The 16,134-nt window shown below is 40.5% G+C and overlaps 1 protein-coding gene across 1 annotated transcript in view; it reads right to left on the reverse strand.

The window, feature by feature from the left end:
* The window catches only part of cacna1bb (calcium channel, voltage-dependent, N type, alpha 1B subunit, b), a gene marked incomplete in the record, with an annotated part of 232,306 nt that overhangs the window by 147,206 nt on the left and 68,966 nt on the right, over nucleotides 1-16,134 (reverse strand). Inside the window, 2 exon segments of the mRNA XM_042220572.1 lie at nucleotides 164-316; nucleotides 3,569-3,660. Of these exon segments, the coding sequence (XP_042076506.1) occupies nucleotides 164-316; nucleotides 3,569-3,660 (245 nt within the window).

The following is a 16,134-nucleotide window of genomic DNA, read 5'->3' on the forward strand; positions in this document are numbered from 1 at the left end:
ATACAACATAATCATTTATGCATGCCTACTTTAATAATGCATTATATGTTCTCGTATTTAACAAATACATGGACACAGACAAAAGAAAAAAAATGCTCCAGCAGCTAAGCTGATCAGTCAGTGTTGTCCTACAAATGCGCCACAGACAAGCTGTCACTCTCACCAGTGCCGTTCTTGAAGCAGGTGGTGTGGAATTTGCCCATGTAAAACTCCACCCCAATGATGGCAAACATAACAATGGCGAAGAACAGCAGCAAGCCAATCTGAAGAAGTGGAACCATGGCTTTCATTATAGACTTCAACACCACCTGGAGGCCTAAGAGACAAGAGGAGAGGAGGAGAATGATTATAGGCAGGGATTTGCCAATTTCTTGGAATTTTAAAACTTAAAAGGCAAAGTGAAAACTTCATGAATATCAAAAAACTAAAGCACATACAGATACGTATGCTTGTGTCTGCTATGAAAACACATACATAATAAATTCAATTTTATTACAAATTAGGGAGGCGCATAGACGTGTGTAACAAAGTTACAGTCACAGTTAAAACTGACAAATAATGACAAAGTAACCTACTTGCAGTCGGTAAAATAAGTATTTATGATAAAATGTATAAATAAATTAAATATAAATTTGAATAAAAGCAACATGCTGTATATCATACAATTGCTTTTGCTTGGAAAATTAAGTATTCATAAGAAGAAAATGGTCAGGAACTAAGCCAACTTTCCAAGAAGAACTGGATCTCGGCTGCTTTAGCATTTGCATTTACTGGTTGCATTACATTTATCACATTGCTTTAAATTAACTGCTATCTTGCTTTATGTTACCCATTCGTTCACTACATTTAGCTACTACTTAATTTAACATGTGTTTATTTAAGATAAGATAAGACAAGACAAGACAAGACTTTATTGATCCCACGACGGGGAAATTTTTGCGTTACCTCAGCTCAGGTACAGATATCAGAAGGAAATACAAAAATACAAATAAGTACAACCAATGAAAAAAAGTAAGATGATACACTATATACAACGGTAGCATGCAGAGTATGTGATTATGGATATGGTTGTGGAACTATGCAAGACGTAAACTATATAGCTTAACATAAAAATAGTTATGTTAAGCTATGATACCCATCCAATGATGGCTGTATCATCTGAGAACTTCTGTAGATGGCAATCGTCCGAATTATAACAGAAGTCTGAAGTGTAAAGGCTGAACAGGAAAGGTGAGAGAATCGTGCCCTGTGGTGCCCCCGTGCTGCAGATTACCACCTCAGACACACAGTCATGGAGCCTCACATTCTGTGGTCTGTCGGTAAGGTAGTCGATGGTCCATGCAGTCAGCTGTTTTCCTACTCCGGCTCCCTCCAGCTTCCCTCTCAGTAGTGCAGATTGGATGGTGTTGAAAGCACTGGAGAAGTCAAAAAACATGATCCTCACAGTGCTCCCCACCTGCTCTAGGTGAGGGATCGGTGTAACAGGTAGATGACAGCGTCTTCCACCCCAATTCCAGAACAGTAGGCGATCTGCAGGGGGTCCATCGCTGAGTCCACCAGTGGCCGAAGGTGGTGCAGGATGAGCCTTTCCATTGTCTTCATCAGATGAGAAGTCAACGCAACAGGCCTGAAGTGGTTGGGCTTCTTGGGGTGTGCGATTTTTGGCACCAGAACCACACAGGAAGTCTTCCACAGTTCAGGAACCCTCTCCAGGCTCAGGTTGAAGATGTACAGGGCCATCTTGACAGAGCTGGTCTGCACAGTCCCTGAGCAGTCTGGAGCAGATTCCATCCAGACCTGCTGCCTTCCTTGCCTTCATCCTCTTGAGCTGACTACTCACCTAATCAGCTGTGAAGTAGATGTGAGGCTGGGCTGGAGTGGGGGGTGGGGCTGGCTCTGTGTGGGTAGATGTGTGGACAGGGGTGAAGCAGGGTTGTGGTGAGAGGAGAGCTCAGGTGACAATGGCAAACACTGTACCTTCTTGGTAGGCACAGTGTTCTCAACACAGAAATTAATGTAGTCCGTGATGCAGTGGGTGAGGGCGTCGATGTCCTCATCGTGAGGCTTGCAGAGTTCCTGCCAGTCTGTGCATTCAAAACAGTCTCTTAGGGCCTCAGTGCATTCCTCAGACCACACCCTTATCACCTTCTTTGTGGGGGGTTTCCTTTTCACCATAGGAGTGTAAGTGGGGTAGAGAATGACCAGGTTGTGGTCTGAGTGGCCAAGCGAGGGGAGGGGTGATGCGCTGTAAGCCTGCTTTGTTTTGGCAAACAATAGATCCAGGGTTTTGCTGTCCCTTGTATGGCAGTCAATGTGACAGATATTGAGGCATGATTGAAGTCCCCAGAGATAATAATGAGGGACTGCAGATGTGCCATCTGTAGCTGAGAGACGGTGGAGTGAATGTACTCACAGGCTGCTGTAGCGTCGGCCGAGGGTGGGATGTAAACAGTCAGCACAATAACGTGTGAAAATTCCCTGGCCAGGTGGTATGGCCGGACGCTAACCGCCAATAGTTCAATGTCTTTGGTACAGCGCTGTTCCTTCACAGTGATGTGTCCTGGGTTACACCATCTCTCGTTGACGTACATTGCTAGTGCCCCACCTCTCCTCTTACCACTCTCCATTGCATTCCGGTCCGCTCTAACCAGTTGAAAGCCATCCAGAGTTGTGACAGAGTCCGGCGTGTGGTCCGTGAGCCATGTCTCAGTGAACAGGAGGAGGCTGCTCTGCTTGTACTCCCACTGCAGTCTGGTTAGCGCAATTAGCTCTTCCATCTTGTTGGGTAAAGATCTTAAATTACCCATGAGAATGGATGGAATGCTTGGTTTGTACCGTCTCCTTATTTCCCAGTACTTCACTCCAGCCCTGCCCTCCTCTGACGCCGTAATTCCTTGGAATCTTGGGTCGCTCCTCCGGGAGTACTTTCCTGTTGCCCAGTGCTAGTAGCTGTTCCCTACTGTAAACAATGGGGTGGCTTACAGATTCTCCAGAAATGGTGGTAAAAAGTCCCAAAAAGAGTAGAAGACATGCTACTACTCTCATGAAAATTTGTGGGTCCATGTCCCGTTGCACAACAAATAAAAGATGACCAAGAGTGCCGGGTAAAAAAGCTTAAAACACAAGAAAAAAAGAAAGGAAAGAAAAAAGCTGGGAGCTGAGGAAACAGGCTGCCTACTGTGGCGCCATCGTGTCACATTGGTCACTTATTATAATAAGTGACCAATTTTAACTATTCATCTTGGGCTAACCATTATGTTTTTTCAAGTTGTATTTATCGTTAACTTCATCTATCACTCTCTACTTCTAAATGTAATGGCTACAGCAGAGTATTAGGCCCACATTAAGAAAAAAATATATATTATTGATAATTTTGAGATTAAAATCGAAATTTCTAGGTCAAAGTGAAATATCTATTTTGGGAAAAAAGTTTAAATGTTGAGATTACAGTTGTTGTATCAAGACAAACTGCCACAGTTGGCATCACATTTTGACTGTTTTCACAAAATAGACTTTAATCTTGAAAGTTCAGCTTTACTGATCTAAAACGCTACCTATATAAACTTACTGGGGATTCCTGACACCAGCTTCAGGGGTCTCAGCACTCTCACCGCTCGTAGCGTTCTCAGGTCAAAGTCTGAACCCACCGTGGCCAAGATTCTGTATGCAGATGCAAACAAAGACAAGAAATAAGCCCATTAAAAGTCAGAAATACATAAATGTATGCTTTTATCTACAAGGAATATACTCTCGAAAAGCTTAGTGAATTTCTTCAAGTGTGTGTGTGTGTGTGTGTGTGTGCATCCTTGCTAGTGAACCACAGCTGCCAGCCCTCATTACAAGCTGTACACAGAACGAAAGACCTAAGTGCTCCAGTGAAACACACACATAAGAAACACATGCTGTAGGCTAAAGAGAGAGCACGAGTGAGTGCGAGAGAGAGAGGAAGATGAAAATAAGAATTACTGTAAAAACATATATGTGAATGTGAACAAAGTTATTCCTTTTACATTTCCCACTTTGGACTGGTTCTCATAATAGTAGCATTTTATACAACGTGCCTCACTCACACACATACACGCTTTTGTACCAACGTACCAAAGAGCAACTTGGCGTTCAGTATCTTGCCCAAGAATTCGATAGCACACAGATTAGAGCAGCCAGGGATTGCACCACCAACATTTCGATTAGTATATGACCTGCTCTACATTATGAAATACAGCCACCCCATAAAAATACCTTGCTAGACTTTATTTGTCACTGAGTGCAGGACAGGCACCAAGATGAAGTAGACAGTTGCATGTTACCATCCACCTATGAATATGTTGCCATCTTTTTTTCTCTTTGTGTATATGTGTTCAATATAATATTTTGGGGAGACTGGCAGGTTGGTATTAGTCTAGCAGTGCAAACTTCAAGTAAAAATGAAAGTAACTACTGAGTGAAAGGCAATTATCTCGATATCTGACATGTTTCCATTCAGTTGTTCAATGTGGGACTTTTTTTTCAACACTAACCATACAAAAAATCTTCCTCTGTGACAGATACACTACAATGTGCTCCATTTAACTTTGAAATGAAACCCACACGTTTGCTTTGTTCGTAAGAAAGAGTTATTTTTAACCACATTTGAGTATAATTAATATTTTTAACATCCCAAATGGGTGTGTTTTTTAAGTCTCTCAGTTAAGTACTGTTGGGAGCCACAGAGCAGCCCCAAAAACCTCAAGAGTGCAATAGCTTTTATGTTGAAGGCAGAATATATTCACGACTGAGGAAATCTTCTTCATGTAAGTGTGCAACATACTCACACACACGCGCACACACCTACACACACACACACACACACACACAAAAAGTGAGAGAGAGAGAGTAGCAGACAAGAAGAAAGGTCATTTATCACTCCCTGGTTACCAGTTGGCATGATAACAAATAAGGCAAATCTATGCTTTATGATATTCGCGTTATGGGTCAAAATCAGTCTGCTGGGATAAAGGTGACCGTCCTAGCGCTGTAGTATAGAATATATTATTTCATTTAAAAGGGCCATTTTATGATAAATTACAACTATTTCTCATTATCGGACTCTATCTGTGTAGCTTTGCATGATTCACAGCTCAAAATAATTCGAGTTTGCCTTATACTGGGTTTTAGTGCAGATTCAGCCTATTCAGGCCAACTTTCACCTAATTGATTACCCTTTGCAACCAAAAGGTTTGAACAACAGGTGGGTGGGGCTTCTCTTGTGTGCCTGAGATTATAATATTATGAAGCTCTGCTGTTATTGAGGCCATACTGAGCCAAAAGTAGACAAAACACTCTAAAACTGAGTGTTTAAAGCAGGGGTCTCAAACTTGTAGCCTGGGGGCCTATTGCGGCCCACGCCCACGTAACCCCTACTTGATGTGAAGAAGTGGCCCATGAAGTTACTTTTTTTGTTAGGGAGGATTTGTTTGTTGTTGAGTGCAATTTTAAAATAAGTTCTTTAAAAAGCAAAACATTACGAGCAATATGAGCAGGAAGCACAAACACGTTGAGGGATTGGCTGTGTTTCTTCAGTGAGAGACTTATTTGTAAGGAAAACAATTTTCACTAGCAGTCAAAAACGAATGTGTACACTTATGTCTGCATTTTTATTTTGTTAAAAAGGAATAAAATTATAGCATGTCTGGCCAGAAAGAGAGTCCCAATTTGTTTATTTGGTAGTTCACCGAAAGGCTTCAGATAGTTTGCAGTTTTGTCTTGTTATATAAGATCTGAAATTTTAAAAAACAAACACAACTCTACTTTTTGGAAATATTTGTGGGTGTCTTCTTGTTTGTTTTTTTCATACTACCTGAACACTAAAGTGGCCCTCTAATGTGATGACAGTGCCAGCAGTGGTCCATAGCTCATTTAGGTTTGAGACGCATGGTTTAAAGAGTTTTTGGCTTACAGGAAGTACTTTTGTCCTTGTTTAATATGAGCGCCCACCAATGTAGCCGCATATATGACAGAAAATAAGGAAGGGCATAGTAGTAATAGCACATTTTACGAACAGGCTTTGTTCAAATTCTATGCCTGGGACGTATTCACAAATATTATCATTTACTTTTTCATATGCGGTACATTTTATTTCTCATACTATAATTTCATCTTTCAGTTTCTTTTTTTTAAGTGACAAAAAAGGAAGCACAAAGTGAGAGATCACAGTTGAGGGATGAGTTAAAGATAACACAGTGGTGAGGACTGTGTAGGAATAGTGTAGCAAAAGCTTCTAAACACAACACAACAGGAACAGCCACACAACAGCGCATGCATTCATAAATGTACTCGCACTTCTCTTAAGAAATAAGCACGCACACAAATCCTGTTTATTTCCGTTGTACTAACACATCAACGTACAGTACTCATGCCCAGGCGCCCTAGGCCTAAAGTTGACATAAATCTATTTGAATTTCAAATTAAAGGCTTCCAGGTTGAAAAAAACAACCTTATTTTGTCCAGATTTGGATGGTGTAACTAGTTTCTTCTGTGGCCCTCGGTATCCACTGTGCTCGCTATCTTAAAAAGCTTCAAAGTCTGAAATATTTCTTCCTTATCTAGTGGAAGAAGATGAAATGCATTGTGTAAGCCCTTACGGCCACCCAAATAAGTAAAGGCCTAAAAAGCCATATATATGTGTAAGAGTTGCTAATATTATGATTTGATATCAGATCAGTTGTTAGATGTTATGTGTGGTCCAATGGCTGTAACAATATATAATGGGGTAGTCCAAAAACAGAAACATACAGTGCACACGCTGTAACATAATCCTGACTCTGACAGCTCAGATTTCTCTTGCAACTCGTTCTAGTTCTTCAGTTTTCAGCACTTTACTGAAGTCAGAATCATCTTTAGTCAACTCCCATTGCACTAATGACTGTCACACATCAAAGAGGAAGCCCAGGTGGAACAGTGTTTAGACCTAGATAAGATCAGGTTTTTAACTGTGACAAAAGAGGATTAAAATCCCACGTCTGAGCCGGGAAACAAGGATAACATTTAAATGAAGAAACAACCAAGGAGCGATTTACAGCAGCTGGTAATACATCTAAAAGCAGAGTCGACCCTAAGTTATGTATTAATACATTTTAATTTCCTGTGTGTTTAATGATAAACCAAAAGTTTCTTGACATTTGTTTGTAGTTTAAAATACTCCACAACAGGCCTCTCCGTGACTCCTACTACACCTAACACTACCATTGCTGCGTGGTAACTACAAGCTCTGAAACCTGAAATGCTCTTTCATAACACCCAGAACCTCCAAGGGAAATGCTTGTCATTCACCCAACTGCAGAGAAAATATCAAGGCAAGGATTCCCAGACACTAATGTTCGCTTTCTTTGGTATTAACAGTCATAAATCTGAACTTCCACAGCCACTTACAGAGCTGCGTATGGACAAATGTATGCTCATTTATCCATTCATATTCTTAGTCACCTATCCAATTTAGGTTTGCAGAAGGAGAGAAGTGGGGTACACCTAGAACATGTCACTAGTCCACATCTCCACTAAAGTAAGAGAAAGATGCTTCTCCCTGACTGCACTCGAAAGAGTTATACCTTTTTATAAAGTACAAGAGTTGATTTTTGCTGATTTTCAGCAATAATTTAAGGTTGGAAGTGCTACTGAGCACAATCTGCACATGCAAGAATTGTTTATTCAGCATATGTCACTGTGACCTGGAGAAATCATAGACTGTATAGAAGATGGGTGTAGTCTGTGTGTTATCACCAGCTGGTTAGCGTTACCCTCGAGCTAACTGTTTCTCCTGTCACTGTCGTGATGTTTTGATTCTGGATGTAATGAGTTAGAGCTGGATCTAAGTGCAGGCTCAGTAGCAGTTTTCTAATTGAGTCGCCCCCTCCTGGGAATTACAAAGCATGCACGTTGCACACTTTTCAGACCTGGAAGCTTCCTCTTTCCTACTGTCTATGAGAGCAACAGAATAAAAGGGCCTATGAAAACATGAATCACCCTCTGTGCTATTTCTTTTTTTAATCACAGTCAATACTTCACTTTGGTCTGTTGCAAACAGGTGTGTGTATGTGGGTGCACATTTCTTGTGAAGGATCTATCTGATGATTGTGTAGACAGACGGTCGGGCAGGGAGCAGGTTGACAAAGAAGAGTTTTAATATCACTTTATCATTTCCACAATATATCCATGCCGGCGCCAGACACCAGCACAGGATATGCAGAAGGTGATGCTATCGTCTGTCAGTCGCTTACACAGCGATATGCCACTTTCCTCCCTATTGTTAGACAGACGTAAAAAAGTATGTTCATGCAGGAGCAGACTGATAAAGGGGAAAAAAAGGACATGAGCATGAAAAAGCACAGAATACAAGAAGATTTCTACATAACTGCATACATTCAGATGAACCCAATAAAGGTTCACTTCCTGTTTAGTTCATCAAATATACAGATGTGATTCAGCCTTTATGATTGGATTATGAATAGCACGGGAACTACTTCAACACTGAAGAAACAATGGCAGAAAAAATAGATAAGAGTGATTCATGCTGCCCATCAAAATCCGCAGAATGAAACTTTGCTTCATTTAGCTGTCCATTATTTTTTGTTCTAAATGCAAAAAAGGAAAAAGAAAAGAAAAGAAAAGAAACTGTGTTATTGACAATCAAGTTCCCATCCTGATTAATTGACATGCTTTCAGAAGTGACTTAAACTTCCCTCCACACAGGGCGATGGCCAGACTTTCATAACCAAGAATGGAAAAGTGAAGTGGCTAATGATGAACATGGATGACGTTACTAGCAAAGAAAAAAGAAAAAATTCCCAACACTGCATTAAATGTTAATTATAAGAGCTTACCCAAATATAAGATCTAGAACTTATGTAATGTGAAAAATGCTCCTCAGAGTGACACAGTTGGCATCTATATATGCAACTCTATTGAGGTTTTAAGCCTTTTTTTTGTTCGTTGCTGTGGTTTCACCGCAGCTACTTTCAGCATCTTCTGATTAAAGAGTGAAGCCTCTGAAGTACTTGAAGCAGACACCGTCACCAGCACTGTGTCTTATGCACATGTTAGTGCTTTTTATGTACTATAGCGTTTGTGGATCTATTGAAAACAAGCACAATTGTAATCTAGGGCTGAGTTGAATATTTGTGCTCTCTGTAATAAACTCTGTTTGTGTTTTCAAAGTGGAAAGATTTTTTTCCCCAAGGCTACAAAGAATATTCAATATGAAGTCTGGAAGGGAAACACAGAGAACATTCGTGGATGTAGTGAAGTGGGAGATGGTTGGTGTGACAGAGGAAGCCACTAGGGATAGGGTGACATTGGAGCAGATAGTCCTCTGTGGCAAACCCTATATGGAAGAACCAAAACAACAAGAAGATAAAATGTGCATTTTACCAATGTTTATGTCTTCTTCTTTAAGTCACAGGCATTAAACTGTTACAACTTCGCTATTGAGATTATGATATGTCACATTATATTGATGCTCAAAGTTTAAAAAACAACTAAAGCCAAAATCAAGATTTTTTTAGATTTAGATTGTCACACTTGGACTTATATGATTACATCAACATGTCTCTGCAACCCTGGTATGAATGAGTGAAAGAAAATGTATGCTGGCTGGACATTTCATGTGGATGTCTTTTGTAATTATGAAGTTATGGAGGCTCAAAAATGCTGGATAATAAAAATCAACTGATTCTCAGGGCGTCACGTGGAAGGCATGGTTGATTTTTTCATGCAGTGATCAACATATAGTATCAACTCCTCACTGCTCAATTGTATGTGTGTTGCATTTGTAGTGATGAGCTTGTAGCATAGATGCCAAACTGTTTTTTGATCCCTTAATAAATCAGTCATTTGGGTTGTCTAAGGAACTAAAGAACAATAAGCACAACTTGGCATTTTTCTTTGAGATTTGGTGGAGATCAAAGTAGTAGAATTACAGTCCTCAAGTGGATGAAGGTGTTGGTTTGACCCAGTATCAAAGGAGCTTTTTACATTCTCGTGTATGTACATTACCCCCATTAGCAGCTCTAAAACACCTCTGAAGTTCAATCATTACCGTTTTAATAACAGAAGCAAATTTACGTTTCAAAATGTGTAGCTATTCCTTTAAGGAAAGATACAAAAAACACAGAGGAGGACTCAGAACGATGCAGCTGAGAAAAAGAAGTGGGGGAAAAAAATGGAGAAAGGCAGATTCCTGTGAGGCTGACTGATGTAGTTTAATTACTGCGACCCTGCCCAGCTGGGCGCCGGGGGCTGTGATTGAGTTTTTCACACATGCCGGTAAGAAGAGACGAAGCTCTCTGAGGACAGATAAGAGAACATGGTGCTGACAACCTGACTGAATAACTGCTGCCTGTCTGTGCGAGCAATACCAGCTGGTCACTGACTGTCTGCCTCACAGCCTGTCTCTCTGTTTGCTTCTCTGCCTCACAAGAAGCAAACAGTGAATCTTTTCCATGCAATGCCTGCTCGTTAGCGTGTGGCTGTATTCTCCTGGGTTAACGCATTAATCTTTACCGCAGTGCTACCACTGTGGGCAGTTCATATGGCCTCTGCGCATGGCCTTCAAAGCTTTCAGTACTAAAGAGATTCACAATAGTTTTAGCTCCTGTGGCAGGCATCTCCCTCTCCACTCAATATTGCAGGAAAGATGTAGATTGGTGTACTTTTTTTGTGGCTTACTGCATCTGTGAGGTGAATGAGGGCAGCATGTTTTCAGAGCTCTGGTGGGAGGAGCCATAGATGTTGATCAAAATGGCACTCTGAACTGAGCCACAACTTTGCACTGGCACAGGAAAGGAAAAATATGGGCAGAAATCTGTGCCATCAGAAACTGAATTTGAATAAGTTCAATTTGAATTTGAATTGCTCAGATTGAATCTGAATTGTAACTTGAATAAATGCTTTTGAAAACTGAATTTGAATTAGTCTAATTTGAAATTGAATTTATGGTTTGAAAATGATCATCACTAAATTGAAATTGAATTTTATATTTTAAAAATGAATTGATTTGCTTTGAAACTGCATTTTATCCTTTAAAAATTCAGCTCTCGAATAATTTCAGTTTCACTTCTCACCATTCAGTTTCAGTTCTACAATTCCATTTCAGTTCCAAAATTCAGTTTTTTGGAACTTACATCCGGTTCCGGTTCAAGCGCAGATTAATAGAGCTACGTTTTACTAGCGGACCGAAAGTGTTACTGACGGGAATCTACAGCGTCTTGAGCTGAATTAAGACTTCAGAAGTCATTCGTCATGTCGAATGACCAGCGGATAACTCTCAGGTTGGTAATAAATGTACTACATGTATAAGAACAAGCGTCATGTTAACAAATGATAGCCGTACAGTAACTTTTATGCTTATTGTAGCTGCTAGCTAAAAACGCTAATTTAGCGTAGTTTGCCCTGAATTCAGCTTTGACAACAAATATGATCGACTGTTTCTAGTAGAATTCCAAAGTTGTCATCTTGGACCCTCTCAGAGTACCCCCTCTGTATGCTTGCAGAGACCCCTACAGTAGGGAAACATGCAAAACGGTGTCCAAACCTTTGTATTTTAGCTTTATTTATGTCTTACACAGCATCCCAACTCTTTAGCTAACTTAATAACTTTAGCTAAAGTGAATAGTTAGTCTAATTCATTAGTGCAGCATTACTGGATCACCTCTGTTTGAAGTGATATATATGATATACAACTATCACTGTGTTTAACTACCATTTAACTGTGTGTGTCAACAGTTTTATGTTAATGTACAACCTTAATCTGTTGTGTGTGTGTGTGTGTGTGTGTGGGGGGGGGGGGGGCGGCAGAGGGAGTGTTCACCCAGGGCGCCAAACAGGCTAGGACCGCCACTGCCTGCAGGCATTGCTAATTGGCTCTGAAGAACTGAGACTTGCTTCAGGCTTGTAAAAAGCCATTCTTTTCTCATTGCTTGGGATAAAACTATACTGATTACTGCACTTGATATAAGTGAACAAAAGCAGAGTAAAAACATTAACCCTCTCAAGGCAGGCGTTGCCGATTTGCAACAGTTAAAAGCTAACAACCTGATTACCCCACATACATATTTTATGAGTTTTTTTTACTCAGAAGTACCACTGCAGGACTTGGTTGTGCATTAGCAACTAAAAGATTAAAATGAGCCTGAGAGGGTTAAGACAGATTAAAATGGTAAGCCTGTGGTTGATCCACAGGATGGGACAGAGGACAGTAGGATCCACAGGTCGCTTGTGTCATGTAGAGGACCAGAAGGGTTTAAGGCAATAGTAGTTCACTGAAATACTCTGGAGAAAGACCATTCAAGGCCATTAATCCCAAATTTAATTTCTCGTGTCAGCATTTATTATCAGGACGTCTTCATTAAGTGTAGGAGTCTCTGGTCTAATCACTAAAGTGCAGTAAGCATCACTCTGCTGTTTGCTTACTCTGATAAGTCAGCGTCTATTTTCCCTTTTTTTCTATGCAGACTTCTGTCAGCATCTGTTGGCTTTACCATCAGACATTGGCAATTAATGATACGTTGTCATGTCTGTCATGTGGAAATCCATCTTCCCCATTCTAATTAAATGTTTTTTACAGGTGTTTCTCCTTTCATCCCAACTGCCTCCCACTTTTGATTATCTGGTGAACATGCTGTTATTTTTCTCAGTAATAGGACGGCAGTTGTTTAAAATAATAGTTATTTTTAAAACCTGATGAAGATCAAATCTGTTCTTCCTTGCTGGAATCCAACCAGGTGAATCAGTTTTACATTTGTTGTTGACCAAAATCTCTCTTTCGATCATCTTGGCTTAAGCTCAAATAAGCTGGTCTCAGTCTGTTGGGGCTTTATAACAACAGATAAAAGAAGAGCGCCATTGCTAAAGGAATGTAGCACAGCAATTATTTTGACTCGCTTGTTTTATTTTCATAATGCGAATATAAAATTAGATTAAATTCAAAAGCCCTTATGGGTAGCATCAGGAACCAAATGAAACATGAGGAGCTACCTGCTTCGGTGACCCTGTGTGAATAAGGTAGTAAACAATAGTAGCAGTTTTTAATTTCTAATAGATTAAGTGAAAGTAGCACAAATAATACCAGAGCAATACCTACAAGATGTGGCTTTTAAGATAGACTTGTCTAAATCAAGCCACAATTTTCATGGAACTACAAACCTCGCTCACCATTGCTCTGCTTTATCAGTGACATTATGGCAAGACACTCTATAAAAAGTATCTCTGATATATCTGGTCTATTTCATTACAAGAGTACATGGACGTAATGGCACATGACCCAACATATGATGTAGAAAATGAACCTCATCATTAGCCACAGGCTTATTTCTTGCCAATTAGACCTCGTTTCTAACATCCCATCTAATATGAAACGAGCCACCAATCATGAATCGGCCTACAGAGTGTCACATCCTGTTTGTGAACAAACATGTTTGTGTACGCGTGCGCGTTACTATGTGCGGTCGACCATATCGCCGTGACGTTATACGATGCGAGTGGACAGCTATGACAGTCGGGAGAGCAAGCATTTCCCACTATGCACATGGGGACAGAAGGGGGTACTCATGAACTCATCGCGGCTGTCAGAGCCACTTGCCATCAAACGAGGCTGCCGTGGTTCTAAATTAACACTGCGTGTATGCGCAAACATGCACGCACACATACACACATGCAGGTTTCCTTCTTATTAGACTCATGAATAAATAAAGGCAGTCAACTAGCACAATAAACTATAGCTGCTGTTCTCAGGCTATAATGTAAATCATGACCATAGGATGAGCTCGAGTCTAAAAAATGCTTCTTCTATGCATCATACGTAACTGAAAAAAGTTATATATCTCCATCAAGCAGTCATCAGATTCAAATAACATGGACATTTTTTTCTCTAAAGTTGCAAGTTTAGAACTGAATGCTTATTGAATCATAGGGCGTACTTAGTTTTTCATACACTTTTTCTGCATTTTGGCTTGTTTTTTTCTTAAATATACATGACGTATTAGATTAAGTGTAATGTGGCATATGTCGCTGTTTATCTGAAGTTGCATTTGCCTAATTTTAAATCTAAGAATATAAGAAGAATTTTGCCAACACTCTTCCCTTGGTTTTGCCACATTTTTCCTGGTGGTCTTTGGTTTTGCGGTTTTTGCCAAGGAAGCTCCTAAAATTTGTGTGACCCTGACCCTCAAACTATATATATTATTAGCAATAATTCAAGAACATGCAAAAGTAAAAGTTTAGTGGTTTATCCCTTATGTTACCCAAGTAACATGCAGGCCGGTCAGATGCTCAAACAATTACCTACAATCTTAGCTGTTGCAACGCACATTAAACAGCGAGACTTCTTTTTTTTTTTTTTTTTGCCTGTCCCATTTGGTTCTTTAGCCATCAGAATTGTTGTCTGAAGCGAGACTTCAAAAGCATACAGAAATAAACGATGGTGGGACGAGCCATACATGCAACTCTTTGGATGTGAGCTATACAAGGATGGAAAGATTGGCATCGATTCAAGAGTCAGTAACAACCATAGTCAACAAGTGGCAAATGTTTTCATCAAAACTATCTGAGCTGGATAATTTGATGACATTAGTTGTGGGTTGTTGTCGCTGGATAGATGCACCATGATTCCAGGGTGCTTGGACTCTCTACAGAGTGCAACACTGGAAAACTAAAGCCTCTTTTCCACCATTACCTACTCAGATCCGCCTGACTTGACTTGGCTCAGCTTGACTCAGTTTTTTGGGTTCAGGTGGTAGTACCTGGTACCAGGTAATTTTTTAGCACTGGCTCAGCTGGGGTTCCAAGCAAGCAGAGTCAAACTGAAAATATGACATCAACAGACTGCATCCCACTGATTGGTATTTAATGAGTCATAAGAGCGACTCCTTCACAAAAAGCAAAGCTGCCATTTTTGAAACCTGGCAACATGTGAAACAGCTACACAAAATCCAAAACAGTGGTCCCCGAGTCTGACTATCAGCCATAGACCAAAGAGAAGGTATACCATCGCCTCGGCGACCTCCATTGTCATGCTGTGTTTGTGTTGCATTAAAAAAAAAAAAACGTCATGGGACTTTTGGCTGAGTTGCTATAACGACCCCACATACATTGAGGTGGAACTCAATTGTAATGGAAAACAAGCAAAACCAAGTAGAATCAAGCTGAACTGAGCTGAGTAGGTAATAGTGAGAAAGAAGGACAAAACTACACAATTTACACAGCATAGTGTACACAGTCGCCTCAATGTGTTTTATATTTTAAGGTAAAGACTATGATAACACTGAAAAAAATCCTGTAAGCACCCACTTGGTGACAGTGAGAAGAAAAAATTCCCTTTAAAAGGAAGAAACCTCCATCAGAACCAGGCTCGGGGAGGGGCAGCCATCTGCCGCGACCAGTTGGGGGAGAGGAGAGGAAGAGACAGCTTTATGACTTAACATCTCTTATCAGGAACAAACCAAACACACAAGTGTGGATTTTAAAAATAACAACAGGATTACAAAGCTCTACAGTAAATGTGTGTTCATTTTAGTAGTTGTGGCTCGGGTGGAGGCGTGAGATGCGTTTTTGAGCCAAAGCTTAAAGTCCCACCTGAGTAAACATGAACTCAGAGCAAAAGGAGAAGGCGCTCCCCCTTTAACCTCCCCTCCTCCTCCACTCTTCTTTTCCTCCTACATCTGAGAGTTGATTAACCCCAGTATTGAAGCCCGAGTTGTCAAATCTTAAACACAGGTTGCTCCCCAGTCTCACGCCAAGATAACATAAAGTGAAATCAAAACTGAGACTTGTGTGTTTTTGCACACATGGTATCGGTGCTTGAAGTGACAGAAGCAGACAGAAAATGGAGTTAAAGGAAGAAAGGCAAAGAAAGGCTGTTGCAGTGGTTTGCACAGTGTTTGGTTGGTAGTCCCTTTGGCTCAGCTATGTGTCTCTCCTATCCTATTTTCTTTGTCAGTGCTTCATGGCCGCCTAACCAGAACCTCACCTGACGATTAAAGATCATAGAAAGCAGCACTGCAAAGCCTCGATATGCAATACAATGTTCTTAAGGGAATGAGTGATTTCAATTTTTCTTTGACACAAACTACCCACTTAAACATCGCTGCAGACCAATCGCCTCTCTTC

This window comes from Haplochromis burtoni, unplaced genomic scaffold (genome assembly GCF_018398535.1).
Source record: "Haplochromis burtoni strain Fernald_Lab_line unplaced genomic scaffold, NCSU_Asbu1 Contig_51, whole genome shotgun sequence".
Classification (NCBI taxonomy): domain Eukaryota; kingdom Metazoa; phylum Chordata; class Actinopteri; order Cichliformes; family Cichlidae; genus Haplochromis; species Haplochromis burtoni.